The 23,881-nt window shown below is 42.5% G+C and overlaps 2 protein-coding genes across 2 annotated transcripts; one reads left to right on the top strand and one right to left on the bottom strand.

Moving 5' to 3' along the window:
• Window positions 1-10,010: 10,010 nt before the first annotated feature.
• Window positions 10,011-21,511, top strand: LOC104149671 (acyl-coenzyme A synthetase ACSM4, mitochondrial-like). Its single transcript, XM_009683418.2, has 13 exons — window positions 10,011-10,211; window positions 10,703-10,913; window positions 11,434-11,641; window positions 12,763-12,906; window positions 13,333-13,489; window positions 15,035-15,114; window positions 15,744-15,867; window positions 16,262-16,342; window positions 16,593-16,694; window positions 17,704-17,831; window positions 17,919-18,018; window positions 18,605-18,724; window positions 19,052-21,511. Exons 1-13 carry the CDS (start codon window positions 10,011-10,013, stop codon window positions 19,136-19,138), a joined length of 1,743 nt encoding a protein of 580 aa, XP_009681713.2. The 3' UTR covers window positions 19,139-21,511.
• On the bottom strand, window positions 20,006-23,684 carry THUMPD1 (THUMP domain containing 1). Its single transcript, XM_068908938.1, has 4 exons — window positions 23,457-23,684; window positions 22,980-23,163; window positions 22,368-22,616; window positions 20,006-21,750 (listed from the first exon to the last, which is right to left on the bottom strand). Exons 1-4 carry the CDS (start codon window positions 23,682-23,684, stop codon window positions 21,419-21,421), a joined length of 993 nt encoding a protein of 330 aa, XP_068765039.1. The 3' UTR covers window positions 20,006-21,418.
• Between the last annotated feature and the right edge of the window lie 197 nt (window positions 23,685-23,881).

Raw genomic sequence — 23,881 nt, 5'->3', positions numbered from 1 at the left:
ACCCGTCTGGATGTGATCCTGGGCAATATGCTCTAGGTGACCCTGCTTGAGCAGGGAGGTTGGACTAGATGATCTCCAGAGGTCCCTTCCAACCTAAACGATTCTGTGATTCTGTGTGATTCTGTAAAGGTAACACGGCGGGGGGGGAGGGGGGTTGTTATGGCATCAGAGACAGGAGTGATGGGAATGAAGTTGGATACTTCTGTTTTGTTAGGCAAGTTGATGATGTCATCATACCTTCTAGGTAAGTTTTCTCTTTGTTGTCAGAAGGTTCATCTTATTCTGTTAGAATTTTGAGTTACCTGCAAAATACAAATTCAGCTGCCGTGACTGGATATGAGATGGTAATGGACTTGTAATAAGAATTTCACCAAAAAAGTGACTTAGGATTAGAACTCTGAGGGAACTTTGGATCTACAGGAAGAAAAAAACTCTCCAAAGTATTGTAATTTTCCATTTACACCATTCATTTAGTTTTTAATTTACAGCATTCATTTAATGAAACATTGCATTCTGACATTGTTGAAATCAAAAGATTTGGCTCTTCTTTTCATGTAAAACAGTATACTTTTTTGTTTGAGTGTTCATTTGAATTTAAAAAAAAGAAGAACCAAATCATCTCTAAATACTTTGTTTAACCAGAAAGCTTTGCTGTGTTTCATTTTGGCTTGAATGAAATGTTTCCGTGTGAAATTGATTGAAAACTTTAAACTTCTTAGTTTTACTAGAAAGAAAGCAAGAAAAAGCATTGAGGTTCGTGAGCTGCTGGTTTAGTTTGGTTTACCACCAAACCAGAGAATTCAAAATGATTTGCCCAGCTCTGCTTCTAAATATCAGGCTCTTATTTCCTCTCCTAGTATTGCATTGGGCTGTTTGAAGTAGAGAGCACCTGGCAGAGCACCCAGCAGGAGCAGAAACAGCTGTTGTCAGCAGCCCAGAGCCCATCAGAGAGAGGTAAGGACATTGCTTTTAGGAGCTATATAAAACATCTGTTGGTGAAATAGCTCTACCTGCGGGGGAAATCTTGGCTGACATTAACATAGTAAAGATGTAGACGGACATCTTCAAATGCATTTGAGGAGACTAAGCATCTAACTTCCTTTGATTTCAGGAAGAATGAGGAGCAGCTAGGCCACTTTGAAAATCTGCCAATGGCTTCTGTGAATCCTAGTGAGATCCAACACCTTGAAACAATGTCCCCTGGCTATTATTTTTACAAAGGCCATTAAGCTAGCGTGGTCTGCCTAAGTTACCTCTCTTCTCAAATGCTCTTGAACCCTGAAAGGACATGACATGGCTGCCCGGACACTAGGGAAGAGCTCTCAGATGCTGAGAATTCCACTGTGCTCCCTAGGTGGAATTTTAAGGCCCCTTTGTGGAGCTTAATAGGCAATAAAAAAATAAAAAGGTGGCCCAGCATCTGGCTGGGAACCTTACATTTCCACTGGATTGAAAGCAATTTTATTGTAGAAAATTGCATTATTCATCTTAGTCTTTCTATTGAACGTTAGTCATCACGTTAGTGATTGCTGAGTGTTGCCTAACTCTAGCTCTCTTTTTTAGGTGATAAACGCTTGTATTGTTCTGTCTCCTGAATTTACATCTCGTGATCCTGAGAAATTAATTCTTTAACTGCAAGAATGTGTGAAAAAAGTTACGGCACGCTACAGATTCTCCAGAAAGGCAAGTACCACTGAGTTCTGAAAATGCAAGTAGTTTCTGGCAATGCACCTTAAAATTAAAACTGTTGTAATAAAATGTAATAATCAGATTAGAAATACAATCAGGTTACATTTTAGAATAGTAAAATTTTATCTCCGTTTTTCTGCTGGCACCTCACTGGCTTTTAATAAGGTTTTGAAATGTAACTTTGAAAGATCTGACCCTATCCGAGCTCTGTAAATAAACACAGCTCAGTTGAACTTCATAGGCCTATGCTGATAGGGTCTGATGTTGTCTTCTTACATTGAGAGTACAGATAAATATATCTCAGATTTCACTGCGATTATGTACGTGAAAATGTTCCTTCATCTGATCAGACTACGCCTATGAGTATAAATTTAGCCTAAATATTTTAAACAAAGGAATCAGAGTTTACAAATTAAATACAATTACACAGTACTGCATGCATTGCTAGACATTTCTAATGACACACTGAACAGAGAAAGAAGATGCTTTGGACATTACAACAATGGAGGGTTTGGATACTACAGAGAGGGCCAAAGCCTTGGCTGGTTACAATCAACGGCCTGTCAAGCTCTTCAGTGGAGCTGTCACAGTTTGTACTGGAGGGAGATTGTCAGGCTCAAAGGGTACATTCAGCAGGTTTGGGGGAATCACAGCGTGATTTTCACAGCTCATTCCTGATGTCAGTGGACTCTGCAAAGGCAAACAGTAACACAGCTTTTGCATATAAGGCACGAATCAGACTCCACCAACAGTGTATCTAGAATGGCATCAAAGAACCCCAGAGTGTCCCCATTCAGCATTAAACGTAACTAGTATGTCAGAAAGTAGCAGAATAAGCCTTATCTGGATAAGCCATGACATACCGGTTGCCACCAAAATCACGGGACTTGGCTGTCTGTCTTTGATTTCCCCCAGTTTCTGCAAAGGGTTTCTGGAAACTAATACAGGATATTATATTTCCCTTCACTTCTTTTCCCTTTTCCTGCATGACGGCTTTTTCTGGGAGGTTAATTTTTATCTCCTTGATTCAAACAGAGCAGAAAGAAAACACGTTGAAGATTTTAAATATAATCTAATTTTTTTCAGAGGAATAATTATAAATAGTATTACGTTTTTAACAGCAATCATAAAAATATGTTGAACAATGTACTCTGGTCACAGTTTCAGAATCTGATTCTTTTTAAGCACATTCAGATTTCAAATATGAGTAAATACTTTCTGGCAAAGTAATCCACTTAACTCTGTCTGGAGTGAAGTAATCAGATTGTTCGTGTAATCCATTTATTCTGTGTAAGTAATAAGGTTTTTTAACATAATCTAGTTATGACCTTGGGAAGTAATCAGGTTAAGAGCAATCTGAAAGATATATCCTGGAAGAGATTCTGGTTGTCTTTGATACCAGTCTACATTGGGCTTTAAACAGATTTGGCTGGATTTTCCCCTGGGACCTGTTCGGCTCGTGTAAATCGCTCATTTACGCTGCTGCAGTCACAGCGTTCTCAATGCAAAGATAGGGTCAGTCAGACTCACCAGCATGTTAGTCCATTTTTATAATGATATAAAATCTTAAACTGAACCTGACCAGCAACATCCCAAAGCAAAAAAAGAAAACAAAACAACACAAAAACAAAAGGTGACTCAGCACATTTCCATTTGGTGTGTAGGAAGCAGTCCTAGCGCTCCCTCATTTGCCAGCGTTTCAAGCAACCCACTAGAGACCCTCTCTTGCTCCTTCTGGAAACCATATTGTGCTCAATATTCAGTGATGTGTGATTGTCCCACACCACTGGTTTGAAGAATTACTGAGTCGCCCAACTGGAAAGCTCTGTTTCCCTAAAAAGTAACTTATTCTTTTTGTTGAGCACTGGTACTGGAGTGCTGCCTGCCAGGTTCATTCTCAGAAGAGCCCGTACCTTTCAAAAAAGCAGGTTTGCTAGCAAAAAGAAAAAGCTTGGAATCGAGCTGTGTTAAGCTGCATGTTGTTATTATTCCTCGTTATAAATTAGGTTGAATATGCTCAACAATTACCAAAGACGATCTCTGTGAAAATCCAAAGGAGGAAATTAAGCAACGAGGAGCGGGGAAGAGCTTAGCTTTGCTGCTGAACTCCCAGTCAGAACATCCTCATCCTGGGTTGCTTTTCTGCCTTCTGACATCCTATTCCCTACCGATCCCAAGAGGTGCTGGAAAGCCTCCTGATCAAGAATAGAAGATGCCACTTTTTATTTTGGTGCTTTGGGGTGTTTCTAAAGCAATATATTCCCTATAATTTTAAAGGTGTACGGGAGAAACTGTATCGAAGACAATGATAAAAGAAGATAATTAGTCTTTCCTTTAGCTTTCGCCTTTATTTTCATATGTGCATTGTTATTTCTTGGTGAAAGGTGCAACAAGTTTTAGGGCAACCGCAAGTATGTGTCAAATATTATTTAGTGAGTTTTTTAATTGATTTTAGTGATCTGAATTCCGCATTAGCTTTAGCTAGTGCAAGGTCACATATAATTTGGGGATTAAATATGATCAAGGATTTCCTGGGCTGAGTAGTCAGTTTAGTTTGTGAGATATTTCCATAACAGTCAAGCACAGTTACCTGGGCACAGGTGCAGCAAAGAGAGGTTTAGATGATCCCTGTTAGATCCCATCTCACATTTCTTGTTACCCCACCACATCGCTCGCACCTCACAGGCTCCTGCTACAGCGCAGCCTGCATACTCTTTATTCTTGCTTCAAAAGACACGAGTAACAGCTCAACTCCATGGCCAAGGCTTGCTGCATTTACTGGGAGCACAAAGACACCAGTGAACCAAAAAACTCAGGGTTATTTAATCTCAAAATTTCCTGGTTCTGCTGTAAACCCACTATGTGGCACCTTTGAGCACATCTGCTGTTGTATCAAGAGCTTGGGAAAAATAGCAAACGTGCTTTATAGTAAAGCTGTTGATGACCTTTCAGGACGACTAATTGTGTTATTAACTGGCAAACAAACACGAGCCCCAGGAGAGGCTGTGCCAGGAGGGCTCTGCAGGTGGGTCTTGCCGCTTTCATACGCTTAAGCTCTGAAATGGAGAAGGCTTTGCTTTCCAGCTACTGAGCACAGAATTGCCTGAGGTAAAAAGCAAAGAGAAAACAAAATACTGCATCCATGTACATTTTACATCAGTCCAAATGGATCTGGTCTTGCACTACTGAAACCAGGGGAAAGTTTAATATGGATTTATTTAGGAGCAGAATCAGACCTCAAATGAAAAATAAAACCCACTTTCTGGCATATTTGCGTGCTCCGAGTATTATATTTTTTAAGGAAAAGACAAGAGTGACTGGAAGAGGGGTGGTTTTACTAGTTAGCCCCTTGGAAATTCGTTCCCCAGAGAAGATGTTTACGCTGCTTCCAGTCCAAAGTGTTGTACTGTATCATCTCCTGTGGATGGTTCACTAATATATTCTCATTGACAGCTGCTCTGAACCCTACTTTCTGGGAGCAGGTAGTTGTGTTTTGATGAGCAAATGAGAAACGTCTCTGGATTTTATTGCTGCTGCCGTGAAAATCATTGGTCAGCTGTTTTTTCTCTATGTGCTGGCAGAAGGCTGCTGTAGTACACTCTGTCCAACAGCAATCTTTGGGAGTTGTCATATTTCTTATTGGTTTGTTCTGGGACTTTGAGGACAAATTAGTCTGCCCCAGCTGTGTTGCGTGTCTCAAAACGTACTCACATGATGCAGGCAGCTGGGGGGTGTCACTAGAATTGGTGCTGTGAACCCCTGAACGCCCTTGGGAATTTCCGTTTCATCCTGGGAAAGGGCCAGGGCAAAGATTTGGCTGCCATGCAAACCTGTGAGCAAACTCGCTCATTGATTTCAGTCCCTCCAGACGGGGAGGGTGGCTTAATGCTGTCTCATGTTCATATGTTAGAAACACAATGTGTTCAGGGCACGTGTTGGTTTTGTGTGACACAGCTCAAAGGCCACTTACCAACCAAGGTAAAGTGAGGGATGGGAGAAGTCACCTGCAACAGGGGAGAGAAGATGGAAGGAAGACACTGTGCCCTGCTACAAGGGCACGCAATTCCTCAAACTTCTGCCTCGAGTCCCAACCCAAATGTTCCTACGTGGAGCTGTCTCCTCAAAACCAGCTCCCTCTGAATCTCGCTGTATCTGCGCCTGAACTGTAACTTCAAAGAACTGAGCACCCACTGTGTTTTTTCCCCAGGATTTCACTGGAAATTTTATGTGATTATCATTCTCCTGTCCATCTTAATTTCTCTGACCGAGTCCATAGGCTTCCATGCATCCTAAGATTTAGTGATTGTTACTAACAATCCAGCTTGAAAAATATTAAGAGAAGCAGCAGAACCAATAAAATAGCCCAGTCAAATCAGAAAATGAGGTGATTCTTGTCTATACCACCTTAACATCAGCTGATAGTGTCTCGTCTGGCAGTCTGCTGTATGCCCTTTCTAAAAAAGTTAAAATGAGAGACAGGTTGTCTATAATTACAATAGCTTTGAGTTTCTGCCTTTTCACAATATCAGATGTGATTTACCAAGGTGGGGAAGGTCATCTCCTGACAGTGAGTTCCACGGGAATAGCCTGGGACATTGGCTCTGAGTCTCCCGAGAGTCACAGAAGACAGGGAGGGAGAGGCTGTGCAGTGCTGGTGCAGAGGCGTTGATGCCAAATTGGAGAGTTTAAGTTTGAGTAATTTCAGAGGCTACATTCGATTTGCAAAAGTAACTTAAAAGCTTTCAAATGTCCCGAACACAGAGCAATTCAGTGATCTTCCTGGAAGATGGCCATACATGGCCATGCTGCGCTGCCTGCAGAGATCCCACATGTGAGCGCTGACAACCCAGTCATGATTCTCCATCAGCCGCTCTCTCTGCTTGTTGTTTCTAGTATCATCTCTGACTGTTTCGTGCGTCTGATTCTTAGTTATATAGAGTTTATTGCCTTTCTACGTAATTGTTTATAGTCTATATGTGCATTTATATGTAGCTTTTATTTATCTAGATCTTAGTTTCTAAATATTTTCTCCTTGCTGGACTCACTGCCCTGAAGTGGCATTAGTAACGTGCTATATTGTGACTACACTAGATTCACCTAAACTAAGCCTCTCATAATTCAATAGCTGTAGTTTGCGCGTTATGTTACTGCCTTCCAGAGAACAGATTTTGTGTCTCATCTCTTCGTTGTCACCCTGTTTCATAGCAATAGCTCTGTAGTGTGGAGTTTTCATTGTTCTCCTCACCACTTCTGAACTGCGTTTTCTCTGGTGAAACTTCCATCGCATGTTACAGGTGATGTTTATTGGCACCAGGCTTATGAGAATCTTCATGTATGTTCATCATACCAATTCTCACACTGTGTTTAACTCCAGGATCCGAAAAGAAATCCCCACTGTTGTGGTTTCCAGAGTCGTCGGTGCTGTGGAATAGAGTTATAGATTAATATATGGTGGATTATCCATTCTCCAAAGGCAATGAACCAGAAATGCAATCATTTGTACTCATGCTATTGCCATCTTCTCTCACCTTTTTCAGTGATTGTGCCTTTCTTCAAAAGGTAATTGGAGAAAGAAAATCTACGTTCTCAGGAGGAAATAATCCCCACCATGGAACGTGACATGCAATACTAATGAAGGATTACAGCTGTTCAGAGAACTAGAGTGATCCTGGAGGGGACAGGGATGCTGCAAAGAGGACATTGCCAATAACTACTAGGCAAGATATATTTAGAAGAGTTAAAAGAAATCTCACCTGATTAGAAATAACATCTCCAGGTAAGAACAACCTGTTTTTTAAACAACCCAAGAAATTTGTATTTATTTTGTAATTGTTCAAATACTTAATCCTCTCAAAAATGAAAGATGCCTTCTGCTAACGTTAAAACAACTCTTTAAAGCAGATCTGATTTATTCCTCTTTTTTCACACGAGTCTCACTTTTTTGAAGGAGGTTAAGTGGCTAGAGAGCAGTTATACTCCTCTGGTTTGTATCAAGCAAACTGAAGAAGTAGCTTCTCTCTTCAGGAGCATGTTCCAGGACTGAGCCTCCACTCGCTAGCTCAGATTTAAAAGAAAAACAAAACAATAGCCAATTTCTACAAGGATTTCACTGATTTACAGTGAGTTCTGGAATCAGGCTTTTCTTGCATGACCTGTTAAGAATGAAGATAAGAATAAGTGTGTTACAAACGGATAATTCGAAAAAAGAAAAAGTCTCCATCTGTCTTTTAGTCTCTGAGGCTGAACGTATCACGAGCACCATATGTACATCTCAGTTGTAATACACGACTACAGCTGCCATTTTGTGAAACCAAATGACTGTGTATATTTAGGGCTAAGCGCAGACATGGCAAAGGCATTAGTCCAGTAAGCCAGTCAATAATAGAATGTAGAAAACCACCTCTGAGTTGTTCATGATACTTTGCTATCTGATTGATATAATAAGGCAAGTGCTGTGGGGTTCATAATTTTTTCTTTGGGTGCAAGGAAAGCAGAGCAAACAGAGCACTGTGGAACCATGTTCTGCTTAATGATTGTTGCAGTAGCAAGAAAAGCAACAATAAGGAAACTTATCACATATCTTCCATATGGGCTAAAAGCACACACCCTGTTGCAGCGCTCCTGCTAGGAATTACCGTGGTCTTTGAATAGTAGTGTGTGATAGTCATACCCTGGATTCTGAGGCCAAAACCAGGGACAGAAGATGGCATCCACCCTGTAAACAAATCTGTTTGCCCCGGTAGCTCTGCAGGGCGGGTAAGAGTCCCTGATGCCTAACACATGGGAATAGTGTGCCCAAGTCCTGACAAGCTGACAGCTGGATTGAGGATGAGACGCCCCAGAAAAGTCTCATAAATGGGAGGAAGGAATAGGGGTGGGAAGGTAAGAGGTATAAAAGGACCAGAATGATCTTTAGGTTAACTACACACACAAGGAGGTGGTTGTGGATTTCTGGAATACTTTCGTTTGTTTATTTTAAATAAAGAAATCCCTGGGATGGGAAGGATGAGGTCTGTGTTCCTACTGGCATCATGAGAGCAAGAGGCTTGTGGTGAGGTTTTAAACAGGGGCGGTAGTTTTACAGATGGGCTATGAGAAAGGTACACCAAAGAACATCCAAAGATATGAAGATACGACCCTGTGTCAAAGTCACCAGTGTTTTCTTTGTCCTACTCAGGCAAGCAAGGTGGGACCTCCCCAGGCTGGTGGCAGGGCACTTCGTCCATGCCCTCGCTGCGCGGGGAGAGGCTGTGGCACCTAGCATGAGGTGTCCCTGCTGGCACCCAGCTTAATTGTTGGACTGATGAGACCCCCGCTGCAGCCTGTCCCTGGCGCTGATCCCCAGCAAGCACCCAGAGCCGTTATCAATCAGCGTCAGTCTCTCACTCACTCTGTCGTGCACGTTGTGTCCAAACAATAAATAATCCAAGCCCCTGGGAGCAAGGTTGTGTACGTTACCTCAAGAACAGAGACTGCAAGGGAAGAATGAGCCAGGGTAGCCATGAACTGGGCTTCTGTCCTGAATCTGGGAGCTATTTAAAGACAGAAGCAAGAAGAGAAACAGGTGAGGACCAACCGACAGCCTGCGAAGGAAAACTCCTTTGCTTTTTTGTAAAGCAGAGAACTTTTCCTCAAAGGCTTTTTGATTTGCTAATCAAAAGTAAAAAGGATTTACTAGTTAATGTCTCAGCTGAGAACAGTTTCTCCCGAATCCAAAGCTGTTTTAGGTGCCCATTTTCCCCTAGTAAAAACTACAACATTCCTAATACGCTATCTCCAGGACTGAGTGAGCAGCCAGTCCCGAGCGGTGCTGGAAGTAGTTCTGGGGCATGTTTTCTTCCAGGGGTTCATCTTTCCAATCCTGGGCCAAATCTTCACGCTGTTTCCATGACCTTTTGGATCCAAGTCTTTCTTTGAAACATCCAGCTGCAACCATACTCATCCAAACTCAGTGGTCACACAGTGCGGCAAGAACTCTGTCACATGCATCCAAAGGTTCGAGTCCCTTCTTTGGCTGGGCAGAAGAGAAATTATCAGCTGGGAGGGGAGTTCTCTGAGGAATCTGTGGACAGTGAGAAAAACAGGAGAATTAAAAGGGTCACTGGGGCTCTAGCTTACCCATGAGGGATAGGATAAAATGTCATGCAGAGGTAGACTTTCTGCTCTGTATACATTTTTTCCATTTGTGGCTGACAGCTCAGTATGGCATTTGTACATCACACTATTATTTTGATTTTTTTCTGTCTCTTGTAGGAAGAAAATAATCAAAAAACTCTGATGGTTATCATTGCAAAAATCCCCTGTATACCTGCTTTTGTGCCATGAAGATTTTCCTTGAATTTCAAGTGTTGCGGTCCCCTTGGAGCATCCAGACACTCTGCAGATTATTCCACCAGCATCACAGGGCTTTTGCACCTTTGAGTTTCTCAGATTATGAAGCCGTCAATCGCTGTGAAAAGGAAGTGCCTGAATACTTTAATTTTGCAAGTGATGTCCTGGACAAGTGGTCTCAAATAGAAAAGGTTGCATTTATGACCGCGTGGGTTCAGTATTTTAAGTGAAACTGTGGCCTCCCTGGAGCAAAGGGTGAAACTCACTGACATCAGTAGGACCAGAATTTCTTCCCCACTTTCCATTTTAGCATAATCTTACATTGACAAAAAAGGAAAGGCAATTTGCTTTAGCATTAGAGAGGACATGGTGCTTTGTCTTTCTCTTTATGAGTCTGCTGCAGCAGCGAGTGTAGTGCTGGGTTCGTAAAAGCCTCTAAATAATTTTTGAGCAGAAATGCCATTGCAAATCAGATAGATATATGCACCAAATTAAATAGGTGCCTTTTGAAAGGGTTCTTTTAAACAAAAGCTAAACTTGTGCTTAATATCCCCGCCCTGCAAAGCCGTAGAACATGTAATGTTGCCAAATTGCACTGTCTGCAGTATCACAGAAAATTTGCAAGGGACTGTAGGAGCCCCTGAAGTAACCAGCATGTCACTTACCCTTGTGTTATGTGTAGGAACGAAAGGGACCATCAAACCCAGCCCTGTGGTGGATAGATGGAAAAGGAAATGAAGTGAAGTGGAGCTTCGAAGAGCTGGGTTTCCTGTCCCAAAAAGCAGCCAACGTGCTTTCTGGCCCCTGTGATCTGCAAAGAGGAGACCGAGTTATAGTGATTCTACCCCGAATTCCAGAGTGGTGGCTGCTGAACGTGGCTTGCATGCGCACAGGTGAATTATAGCATTCCTAATCGTGTATGTAATGCTTGTTCCAACAGTTGGTTAACAGTTCATTTACAATTACGTTTCTTATTTGACTTTGTAGCTTGAACTTTTGACAATCAAAGGTGCTGACAGGAGTAGTCTCTTATGACTAATAGAATTACCTTCATTGCTTTTCCTTCACTTTCTGTGGCTTGTGTGGATTTAGAAATCAATTTGAATTAACTTCAGCTAGACTTAAGTTAAAGCTGCTAGAGAAGTTTACAGCCCTAGAGTAGTATTTTATACTTACGTTGTGCCTGGGGCAAAGGATCTCATAGAAACAGAAGCAATTTTGTGCTTCCCATCTGCACATCTGTATTCAAGTAGAAGCAGAGTCCATCTGCTCAGGGATGTATGACTCACTTTACCCTCACCTCATTTTTGGGTTGAATGGTGCTGGCATTCAACAGATCAGGGGAAGCTATGAAGTGATCAGGACGGAAAGTGAAAAATATGTAATAAATTTTCCATTTTATTGTACTTTTAGGTGTTATCATCATCCCAGGGACAACACAACTGACAGCAAAAGACATTTGCTATAGATTGCTGTCTTCGAAGGCTAAGTGCATTGTTACCACTGATGCACTTGCTCCCGCAGTGGACTCGATCGCATCCAAGTGCCAGTCTCTGAAAACGAAGCTAATTGTATCTGAGAGCAACAGGGCTGAGTGGCTGAACTTCAGTGATTTGTTCAAGTGAGTGTCCGCTGCCTTAGCTCCATGACAGTTATCTCAACTGGACTATTTCTCTAAAATATATTGTTTACACATATACTTCTGTCTTGTTAATGAACTAGATGCTTTTGAGGGGGTGGGAGAGAAGGCAATTTAATCATTTTTACATGAAGAAGGGGAATATTTGGGAATAGCCAAATGGGTAATTAAAAAATAAATACAGTCTTACGACATTTAAGTTTGTTACATATGACTGGGAAATAATATGGAAAAAGTAGACAGGAAAGCCTCTTTCATTCACAGCTGTGGCCTAGTTACCCCCTAAAGCTCAAATAAAAACATTCTCCATATATTGCACCAATCCATATTCCTAAAACTTGATGATAGTAAGACTTATGTGGATGGCCTTTCATTACGAAAGACTGAAAAAGGACATTGCAAAATGATCCTAAGGCATTTAGGAATCCACCTCACTGTGTACTGAACTGCAGCTGCCAAAACCGGCACCTGATGAGTAGCTTGCGCGCGCTGCAGTATGTTTGACCACAGAAGGGGTGCTGAAGCCTGGTGGGGAAGGAAAGCAAAATACCCTGCTGCCATGTGCCCAAGGCCTTAGGTGTGAGGTTGCCAGCTGACCTTTTGTTAAAAGCATCTATGTAACTAAAACCATATTTTTTCAGGGTGGGATCCAAGCTCTTCAATCCCTTTAAGAGCTTTATAGGATGTTGCATGTGCCCTCACAGCTGCAGAAATCTTAGCTAGCATTGCCTGTACAGCAGTTGTCTCACTGTATTTCTGCCAGCTCCTTCAAGCAGTTGCCCACCTCAGTGCCACCGAGCTGAAAGACCAAGGAAGCCGTAACACTGCGTTCTCAAATCTCCTGGAGTTAGTAAAATTTGATTAAGTGGATTTGATGAATCCGCTTTCGTGCTGGGCTAATATTGCAGGGATTGGGTCCACGGCAGAGGATAACGATTTGAAATAATAAATAAACGTTATCTGGAACTGCACCAGTCATGTAGAGAGTGTCACCAGCAGCTGGGCAGGGAGCCCTCACGGGTGCCAGGCGCAGGCAAAGGATCCAAGCTCAGTTCGCTGAATAACATCAGCCACTGTTTCATATAACCTTCTTTTTTTCTAAGGGCTGCCCCTGCTGTCTATAACTGTGTGAAGACGAAAAGCCAGGACCCGATGACAATCTATTTTACCAGCGGCACCACAGGCTCCCCCAAAATGGCCGAACACTCCTACGGAAGCTTTGGTCTGGGATTTTTCCTTTGTGGAAGGTAAAGCATTCAGTTCAGTTATGCCTCTACAGCTCTGATATGTGAAGCGAACAGACGGATTTTTGTACATGATACAACTCTGATAGATGACAAGCCTCCCATGGTACTGACATGTAATTTCTTTTGGTGTCCTCAGCTGAATTGTACCTAGGAAACATGGCTCTTGTTTGATGTGGTATATGGCACCATTTTAGAAATGACAACTTACCTATTTAAATCCAGGCTAAATAACGTATTTCAATGAATAAGTTACAGTATCATTTGCTTTTCTTTATCTTTGCTAACGAAATAAAGGATAAGCAAGAGGTATCTATTTGACCTCTGTAGTTTTGGATCAAATTTACCATGCCTTTCTAAGGAAATAAAATAAAAAATTGAATCTCCACTTGCGGACTCCTTCATATTAATCACTTTTGTCTCCAACAGATATTGGATGAATGTGACTCCTTCAGACATCCTGTGGAACATGTCAGACACTGCTTGGGTAAAGGCCGCTATTGGAAGTATTTTTGGTCCGTGGTCCCAGGGTACATGTGTTTTTGTACATGCCATGCCACAGTTTGATCCAGGAGCAATCTTAAACGTAAGAACACCATGCTGACAATGAACAGTTACTCATATTTCATGTTGTTTTCCTGGAAGGCCACAAACACTGAGTCCCTTGGGTTTATGGGATTAGCTGTTTTAGGATAGCATAACCACAGGTGATTGTACTTTGACTAGGAATACAATACAAGAAGGATTTTGCAGCATGACTTTTTTGGGCATAGGATATAACCAGCTGCTTCCAGTCAGTGGGAGTTAGTAGCATTACTTAAATGTCTGCCCTCCTGTATTTCAGTATTGAAATGATAAATGAGCTGAATTACATGTAAATTAATATTTTAAGTAAGCTGCTGTGACCCTTTGGAAAGGCAAATCAGTACTGGAAAACATTAAAGGAGTGAGATCGACTTGTCCCTAAAGGAAATTATGTTCGAGCTTCTCAAGCCAATGTCAGATTTAATCTTGTGACATACAGAGAGGAGAGTGGCTCAAAGCACATTACATGGAAAATTGTATGTTCCTAACACATAGGGTTTATCTGGGGATTTTTACCCTCAATTTTACTTTCTTTTTAAAAATGGTGGCTGCTAGTTTGGTTTTCATTTTTTTTTATAAATTTCTTGGCCTTGCAAGCACTTGCTTGCAACATGCCTAGGGTTTCACATCTCAGCACAAAGTGCAGTAGACGGTAGAGGCTGCTCTACCCATGGTGTGGCTAGAGCGAAGACTGGTGAATGAGAGGCCTTTCCCTTGCTTTTATTTCCTTTGCCTGTCCCTCTTGCTGAGCAAATATCATTGAAGACAAAAGCAACACTAAAAAGTGGGGCTAAGTTCCACCTGAGTGATTGTGAATCATCTGCTAGTGTTATGGATGAGAAATGAAGACATGTCAGAAAACAGAGGCTCAGCTGAGATCTTTATTTTGCTAGCAAGGCACTTGTGTCCTCTGTGTTCAGTTCCAGCCAAAGGAGGATATATGTTTACCTGTCAAAAAAGAAGTGTTTAATACAGCATCACTCTCGACCCAGCCTGAGCTCCTGGGGATTTGGCTCTGCGGGCTGTACTGCATGTCAGGCCCTGTGTCAGGACAGCTGAGGACACTGCAGCATGTCCGACGCATTAAGGCTGTCCCTCTCAGAGAGTATGGGACCAGAGGAAAGACTGACATAGGCAAAATGTTCAAAAGAAACCTCTAATTTTTAGGTGCTTCCATTCTGAAGTGCCTGATTTTGTCCAAGGGTGAAATGTGAGCTCTACCGACATCACCTGAAAAACTTTTACTGTGCCTCCAGAGCCAGGTTTTCACACCAAGGGATTGTCTGTGTGCTTGAAGTGAATGTCAGGACAAACACAGCACACCGCTGATTCATCGCTGTCAATGTGTCACCTCTTCAGGTGACATTTGTGACACTGTAACTGAACGCTGACAGTCACAGCCGTTACTCTGGCTGTCCATGTAATTGAGGTTACAATCAGGCCTTATAATTTGTGCCCTAATACAGAATAGAAATTAATAGTTAGAAGTAACTTTTTTCCCCCAGAACGATGTTGTTTAACCTCTGTTTTCTTTTAAATTTGTCAGACCTTGTGCAGGTATCCAGTGACAACCATGTGCAGTGCCCCAACCGGCTACCGTATGTTGGTACAGCATGACCTCACCAGGTACCTTCCTCCTGTCAACGGTGGGACTGTCACCATGTCTGTGCAAGCTACTGTCTGCTGTCTAGTAGTGCTTTCTGTGGGCCCATATAGCCACTTAAGCTCAGAGTGGTGGCAAAAATGTGCTGAAGACAGGGGGCTGTCAGGAGGCACAGTGCTTTCATTAGCGTTGCAGAGAGGTGGCAAATCAAGACGAATTCTGAGGTGTCGCAGACAGTAAATGCAGAGGACAGTGTTCAGCCCTGGAAGTGACATGTGTGGCTGCACTGCCATCAGTCCATGTGTCTGTGCAGCTCACCCTTTTCAGCCCCAGTCCAACTGGTGCTCGAGGCTTTTTCTCAGCCCTAACTGTCACCTTGCCATGTCCATAGGCTGAGCCTTAGATAACCACCAGCCCAAGCAAAGCCCAGACCATAAAGCACCTAATTTTCTTTGCTGCCCACCCTTTCCTTTGGCAGCCCCTTTCCAACCCCACTTCAGCTGGAGTGCTAGGCTTTCTGCCAACCCTAACCTTTATTCTAAGGGAGTGTGGCATGCCCTGGAGTCACCGGGTTCAATATATGGGAGTCAGGGAGAGCACAGTTTGTCCCCAGCTGTCTTCTGATACTCAGCAATTTCCTTTGTCCATGAAGTTACACATTTAAGGCACTGAAGCACTGTTTGACCGGAGGGGAACCACTCAACCCAGAAGTGATGGCACAGTGGAAAAGGCAAACAGGACTGGATATCTATGAAGGCTACGGCCAGACAGAAATCGTATGTTCAGCTTCATTTGTAAAGTGTTACAACTCAACTATCACTTAAAATTCTCAGGGGGCTTGTATACAACATTCTTCTTGGTAAATATATAACTTTGCTATAGATATTGACCAGAAAAAAAAAAAAATCACATTAGAGTACGTATGCCTACCAGCGGGTTTTTATTTCACTTACAACTTGGTTTTGATACTGCTTCTAAGACTTCAGCTCTAAACTATCTTAAACTTTTTGCCCAAGATTTTCAGTGAAGTCCACAAATACTTTGGTTCGTACAGACAGACGATTTAGATCTTATGCTAGCTCAACAGTGAGCACAGTAGAAGAACAGGAATAACCTCAGGAATGACAAGAAAAAAAAATACCTGGGCTGATTGTTTCTCCTTTGCAACAGGGACTTATATGTGCAACTATGAAAGGAATGAAAATTAAGCCAGGCTCCTTGGGAAAGGCAACTCCCCCCTATGATGTTCAGGTATTTTGGTCTCCTTTTCTGTTTGCTGTTGATTTCTTGGGAAGTAAAACACAGGAAAGTACAACATTCAGTACAACCTTCAGTACTGTGCAGTGGCATTTCGGGCTGTGAGTCAAACTTTGTTGGTTGACCCATTGGTTGGTTAGTGTTTAGAACACAGCTCTCTTACAATGGGAAACTATGAAATCACTCATGTGCCTTCCTCTTACAGTCGAAAACTATAATCACTCATGTGCCTTTCTTATTGCAGATTGTAGATGAAAATGGAAGCATTCTCCCTCCTGGGAAAGACGGAGACATTGCCATCAAAATCAATGCCAAGCGGCCTTTTACTTTTTTCAGCCATTACCTGGTAAGTCAACAGTGAATTTCCAGAAAGCTGGTTTAGGCCTGCAGGGTGGAATGTATTTATATCAACAGTAGTAGATGCAGCACAAAAGAGCTGGGGCTCTTCTTTTTGGCTTAGTGACTTTTTGACTTGAAGGTGCTAGCTCAAGTATTGATGGCAGCAAGATGCAAAAAACACAAACTTCAGGTAAAGCTAGTTATGCAAACACTTCCTCCAAGTATCTCACCTTGACTTCTGTAACACTAGTACCCAAAACAAGTTGCCAAGCTGCATCCCCTCTCTCCAATTTCAAAAGAAAGGATGCTTGTTTCTAGCGTATTTCCAGGGTGCAGCTCCCCAGCTCCTACACTGCTTGTTCTTCCCCTTGTTTGTGGTGCAGAAGTATTAGGCGCACCAGTCTTTCACTACTGCTCTCCTCTTCATAATTACAGCCAGCTCACAAGGCAAGAGAAGCATCTTGAAACATACCCCAAATAACGTACAGATGCGGGGTGTTTATATTTGTTCCTCTCACAGCTTCTCTTTATCCTTTTTTAGCCAGAAAAGCGTACAACAAGGCTTAGCTGATAAGAATCTGAACTGCACTGCTCAGATCTGAACTTCTTCAAACTTGGTGACTCAGCCAGGGTACAGTTACAAACACCCCAAGGAAAAGCAGCTGAATCAGGGCTAGGTAAAAACATAGCGACTCTTCTATTTCTCACATTTCAACTAAGATACACCCTCACAGAGGCAGAGCTATAACGTTACAGAAATAAGGTGTTTCTTTTTGGACTGAGCAAGGACTAGGTGAAACCTCCATTCTCTCCCCCATTCTTTGACCTGCAGTTCTGTATCTGCCCATGTGATACATTTTTCCCCTCTAAAAAGCAAGCACAAGCTCTTACAGTGTTTAGACAAGGAGAATGCAATGAAAGATACAATGGATAGTGCCCAAAGAGGCAGGCAAAGTTCATCTCTCAGCTTAAGGCTTCTTAGTATTTAGAATATTTAATTGTTGCTTTGTCAACAGGATGATCCAGTGAAAACTGCTTCAACAATCCGTGGAAACTTCTATATCACTGGAGACAGAGGGAACATGGATGACGATGGATACATATGGTTTACAGGGAGGGCTGATGATGTCATCATCTCCTCTGGGTGTGTAAACTTCAGTCAAAGTGCCAAGAAATGTCTAAGAAATAACTACATCTTTCCACTAGTAAGCATTTAACTTCCCTCTCCTAGGTATCGTATCGGACCATTTGAAATAGAGAACGCCCTGATAGAGCACGCAGCTGTTGCTGAGTCAGCTGTTGTCAGCAGCCCAGATCCCATCAGGGGAGAGGTAATTAACGGTCCTTTTCCCATTCATAAGGCAGCTTGTGCCACAGAGGTTACACTCAACTTCCACTGAATTCACAAGACTCTTAGTACAGCTATACAAACTTTTCCACCACTGTATCAACAGCTAAAGGAGCAGAAATAGCTTGTGTGCCCCATATTCTGTATCTATTTTTTTATGTACCAATACGATCACGAGTTTCCTAAACAACATGCCATGGTGTATAAAGGTAACTGTGGTCAGAACTGAAGTACAATTTCATCCACTACCTAGAGAATTATATTCCTTAATTTGACAACATAGGTTTACAGAAAAAGCCCTAGAGTCTAAAAACTTTAAAACAGCCCTTTACAGAACTCTTACAAACTTGGAAGCAGATTTTGAAACTTTATTTTGTACTACTTAGTACCTGGACTGATGTAAGGTAGAAACATTCTTTAGTCCCATTTTTAAATTTGCTTACAGCACAGGTCTGAAACAGCAAGCCTGTATTGCAGGCACTCCTTGCTTATTCTCAACTAACTGCCTCATTTGCTAGCTTGCTGTAATTTAATTAATACTGTAATTCTTATTTATTTTCCCTTCATAGGTGGTAAAAGCTTTTGTGGTCTTATCTCCTTCTGTTAAGTCACAAGATCCAAAGGAACTGACATGTGAATTGCAAGAGCATGTGAAGAAAGTCACTGCTCCATACAAGTACCCCAGAAAGGCAAGTAAATATGAGTGACATTAAAAATAAAAATCACCTATTTTAATAGGGGAAGGGCTACAGACAAAAAGATTAGACTCAGCTCATAGCATCAGATTTTAAAACAAAACAAAAAGCTAAATAGGTACTATGCAATAAAAATGACAAACATTATTTTCCAAGATATTGTGGAAAATAATAGATAACTCCAATCTGTTTTTAAATAAAGTAGTATTTCCCCAGTCACCGTATTCTTATCTAAACTAAATAAGGCGGAGACCTCTGCTGTTCTCAGTCAAAATGTTATAAACCAAGTCTATTCATTTTACTTTTTTCCTCTTGCATCAGATTGAATTTGTCCAGCAGCTGCCAAAGACAATCACTGGAAAAATCAGACGGAATGAACTGAGGAAGAAGGAGTGGGGACAGATTTAGTTTTGTTAGGCAGTCTAAAAAAAAAAAAAACCTGCCTCCACCAATTCCACTCATAATGGAGCTTTTCCTTTACAGTTGTAAGTACCAGCATAGGATTATGTTTCACCCATTAGACAGTGATTATGTGATAATGCACAAGCTTTAAAAACCCCAACTGTATGAACTTTCAATATTTGTGTTCTTGCTTAACAAAAATCAAGCAGAGCTAACAAGGTATATGCAAAAACCCAGCATCTTCTAGCCCCTTTTCAGAACTGTGGTATGTGTAGAAGTGATTATCAGCTGAAGGCACAGTTTGTTAACACTCTGAGGCCAGATATTTTAATTCACAAGAGGCTTACTACATTTAATGAGAAAATCATGATGCAGGTAATGAAGTTCCCAGAGAAGGCTATAGATCTTGCATGCATCCAAATTAATTACCCTGCTTATATGAATCTTGAAAGCCTCAAGATTTAGGAATGAATGTATTTACAATGAACATTTATCAAGGGTGAATTATGAAAAAACAGAAGTAGAAGAACGTGGACATCTTTAAGATATTCTAAATGTCAGACATAAGGCTTGACAAACGGTTGGCGGCTATTCAGCATTTTCTTCGGAAGACGCGTAGATCTTGTGCGCGGCAGAGCTAGAGGTAGAAGGAAAAAACCCTGAACGATCCATGGATCTGCCTTTGTCCTGGGTAATGCAAGTAGGCAGTCTTTAATCCTGATCATCAGCATCACCCACCAATAAACACTCAGAGTTGGCCTTTGTGTTTGTTCTCTAATGATTCTTTCCTAGGTGTGACCGAGACATTACTGGTTTTAATCTAGACACAAAAGGTTTAAGATTTAAAAAAAAAAAAAAAACAAAACACTAAGGGAGGTAAGAAAGCAGACTTTTAATAAATGGAGGGGAAGGGACAGAACTAGCGAAAAAGTCCTCTTAATTTTCCAACTTCTAAAACAATTTTGAGAGAAGAGGAAATTCTAAAAGAAACACTGTTGAGAAACCTGAACACATCCTTTTCGTTAAACCAAGACAAGTAACAGAATGGTATTCTTCAAGACAAGTCTTTTTCCATTTATGACCCACAGGCTTTTATGCTAGAAATGAAATACTGAAGCTAGAAGGTTGAATAGAAAGCATACTCCAAATCCTATTGGAAAGCAGATCATAGCGACACTATTTTTAGTTGTTTTTTAAATTCACTGGGATAGCCAAAAAACTGCTGACAACAGAAACACGCACTGCTAGACATTATTTTCAATCTAAAACAAAGTTAGTATTGTAAAGCTAAAACTGGAACAAAAAATTACCCCCACCCAATATGGTGTAATAGAAAGCTGCTTTCATAAGCGGTTTCCAAGCAGTATTTAAATTCAAGTTTTGAGGCCTAAGGAAAAAATAAGAACAAAAAGGACTATTTCCCCCCCACAAGGATTATGTCTTTGAAAAGAGCAGCAGAAGGCTATTTGCAGGAAATTACTGGAAAGGATTCTGTTCAGCAAGTACATAGAGCATTTGCTCTAAGCCAGTAACTGCTGCATACACAGCTATGGTAAACACACACACAGTTTTTTGCTAAAATTCTTTGCGATGCCTGCCCTGCACTTCTACTGCTCTAGAATGGACAAATCTATTATTGTAAATTCTCTCACAATATTCAAGTATTTTAATCATAGCAGTTCTTCCCATATACTTTCAAAACTTAACATATCCCTGCAGAGAGGTGGGTGGGTGAGTGGGTATCCCTTTATCATACAGGATAAGATCAGGAGTTTTTATCTCATTCTGTTTTTCACATACGAAAATATATCTGCGAGTTCTGCAGTCACCCAAACTGTCAGATCACTCACTTGCCTAAAAACCCTCTGCAAACAACTGCCTTGTCCAGATCTCTCATTTCTGTCAATACATCCTGCTAGGGCTGATTCTGCATTGCCTTTTGTTTTCTGTAGTCATCAGATACAATAAAGGAGAGTCAGTTTACATATGCGTGCATACACACACATTTTTTGTGCTAGGTAAAGGCAATGCAGAACAAAGCTGTAGAAGAATGACAGCAAATTTCACCTTTCTTTTGTACACTGCTATGTCTGCAATAAAGTCAGCTCCACCTGCAGATACAGAGTGAGCATTAAAATTCTTACACATGTGGACTTAAAAAACAAGATTTCAAATGAAAACCCACTCTCCTCTAGGACAGCTTTTTTTTTAAATAGGTTTCCTTTGTGTTTCTCTTTCCCTTCTATCGTGTTTGGGGGGTTTTTGTTTGTTTGTTTTTTTGTTTTTTTACACTGTGAGCATATCCTTCCCCTCGGGCTTGGTTTCTAGTTCACCCTCATTCTTGTTCTCCTGTTTTACTTCTTTTGAGTTCTCCTCCTCCTCCTCCTCCACTTCTGGTTTTACTACCTTCGAGTTTTTTTCTTCTGTCACGTTTGATGGCTTTTGCTGTGCATCTTCTTTGTTGCTCTTCACCACCTCCTGCAGATTGTATTTTCTGAATAGAACATAGTCTTTCACTACACTCAAGCAACAGACGTTTTTTATTATTTCCACCACAATAGTATATTGCGGGTTATTAAGATCCACTTTATTTTCTGGATTGAGGCTGCCCACAATTCCTGTTAAAAAAAAAAAAAAAAAAAAAGAAATAGTTTAAAAGATGGAAAAATAGCATTAGCACACCCTAATGAAAGAATAAGGGTTAGAGAGGGAAAGCAACATTCCCTTTAGTTGTAACCAATTACTAGTTGTTGTAATTACTTAAAATAGCAGAACAGAGCAGTACTCTTAGAAGATGCCACCAGTAGGAGGACTGGAGTAACTGAAAATTTATTCCATTGCACCTACCAAGAAACAAATACTCAATTAAGGTAAAGCTATTTCATGAGTCATATATTCAGGTGAAATAGAAACATGTTATTTCAATATAGCATTCAGAGAAAAACTCTGAGAGCAGTCACTTCAAAGCACACATAACTGTTACTCCCAACTGAATTCAATCCTGCACTCTCTTCTGTTTGTCGTTGCCTAAGACACAACAAGGAATGTTCCTGCAAAGCTCTTTTCACAGTCTTAGAGGAAAAAAGCTTTTGTAATTCAACATACTTAAGATTTTTAGCAACAAAAACGTATGCCCATTAAGCCTACTTTGCTGGAATAATCTGACCTAAATTGTGAATGCAGTTGTGGGCAGCTTATATACTTGTTTTTAATTCTATGTGAAATATATACATACCTGCCAGTTCTTTGATTACTTCTTCCCTACTCATATGACTGTTATTACGAGCTTTATAAACAATCTGAAAAGTACCCTTATTAGGGGCTTTAAACCAAGGCTCAAAAAACGTTTCCGTGTATTTTTTCATATCCTCCATAAAAGCTTTGCAAGTTCCAGAAACGGGTAACATGCGCAGAATGACTCTTGTTTTCTTCTTTTTAGTAGTATGCATATCCTTTAATATATGGTGCACCAGGTTCTCAGGTTCTACAAGAAAAACAACTAGGTATGAGAAACAAATTGGAGGCATTTTCTTCCCTCCTCCCCTCTTTAAATAATAAGCTGGGAAAACGCATGCTTGGCCGCGCTGCTGTCAGCATCAAATCCTTTTCTGAAAAAGAGTTGTTTTATTATACCAAAACCAGATAATCAAAGATTATTTTGCCAAAGCCAAGCCACTACTACCTGTAGTGACTCTGGTAACGACAAAATTCAGTGGGGAAGCAAAAGGGAAGGAGAAACCCTATATTTGGTATAAGCTAATTCCTCAGAAGTCGCGCTCTGTGGCGCGTCGCTAACGCTGTCGCGAGCGGTTTATCCCCGCAGCCTCAGGCGGCGCCGGTTTCGCACCTATGCCCCGCGTCCTGATAAAGACGACGTTGTTGGCGCCGCTCTCCACCGACTGGAACCGCCGCAGCTTGCGCTCCGTGGAGGCGCGGATCTGGTCCACCTCCTTCTTCAGGGCCGCCTCGACGTCGTCTTCGTCGTCCTCTTCCCTTTCGCTTCCAGACAGCCGCTCCTCTTGATCTGAAAACTGTTCACACAAGTCACAAACTTCGGTAAGGGCGGAGCGGGGCAAAACCGGCCGCCGGGCAGGACCCAGCCCCGGGCTGGCGGGGACCCCTTGGCGAGAGGCGGCGTGGGGCGGCCTCGCCGAGCCGGCGCTGCCTTTGGGCAAAGCAACTTCGCAGCGCAAGCGCGTCGTTTGTGTACTGGGGAAGGAGAGGTGGGTTTGATCCTCTCGCGGCCCGGGGCGCCCCGGTGAGGGGGAGTGGGGTGAGCGGGGGGTGCCGACCGTTACGGGGCGCCGCGGCCGCCCGCACGCACCTGCTCGGGCCCGTACAGCAGGTCCCCGTACTCGCCCAGGAGGCTGTAGGCCTCCCCCACGCACTTGCGCTCGTTCATGTTGCAGGTGATGAGGATGCCGCGCATGCCGGCCTCCAGCTGCCGCCCGCCGCCGCCGCCGCCGCGGGCGCGCTTGGCCCGCGCCGCCGCCAAGTGCGCCTTGGGCCGCCGCTTCCGCGCAGCCCCCGCCGGCGGCCCCGCGGCGGCCATGCCGCGCCGCCCGCCCCGCCGCGCGCCGCGATGGCGTCACCGCCCCCCGCCCCGCCCCGCCCCGCCCCGCCCCGCCGGGGGACGCTGAGGCGGCGCCCAGGCAGCTCGGCCCCGCCCGCCTCCAGCCGGGCGCCAACGGCCGCCGCGAGGTGGCGGCTCGGCCCCGAGGGGAAACGCTCGGTCGCTGCCGGCCCTCG

The sequence above is a fragment of the Struthio camelus genome, chromosome 15 (genome assembly GCF_040807025.1).
Source record: "Struthio camelus isolate bStrCam1 chromosome 15, bStrCam1.hap1, whole genome shotgun sequence".
NCBI classification, from domain to species: domain Eukaryota; kingdom Metazoa; phylum Chordata; class Aves; order Struthioniformes; family Struthionidae; genus Struthio; species Struthio camelus.
This window is presented reverse-complemented; position numbering and strand designations above follow the sequence as displayed.

Bases quoted from the DNA above. Each gene is read 5' to 3' on its own strand.
- THUMPD1 (XM_068908938.1), bottom strand. From the start codon at position 23,684: ATGGCCGCCGCGGGGCCGCCGGCGGGGGCTGCGCGGAAGCGGCGGCCC. The intron at 22,617-22,979 runs GTGCGAAACCGG...TTTTTCTTGTAG, and splicing joins TATCAGGACGCGGGGCATAG to AACCTGAGAACCTGGTGCAC. The intron at 21,751-22,367 runs GTATGTATATAT...TTTTTTTAACAG, and splicing joins AGTAATCAAAGAACTGGCAG to GAATTGTGGGCAGCCTCAAT.
- LOC104149671 (XM_009683418.2), top strand. From the start codon at position 10,011: ATGAAGATTTTCCTTGAATTTCAAGTGTTGCGGTCCCCTTGGAGCATC. The intron at 16,343-16,592 runs GTATTTTGGTCT...TTCTTATTGCAG, and splicing joins CTCCCCCCTATGATGTTCAG to ATTGTAGATGAAAATGGAAG. The intron at 16,695-17,703 runs GTAAGTCAACAG...CTTTGTCAACAG, and splicing joins CTTTTTTCAGCCATTACCTG to GATGATCCAGTGAAAACTGC.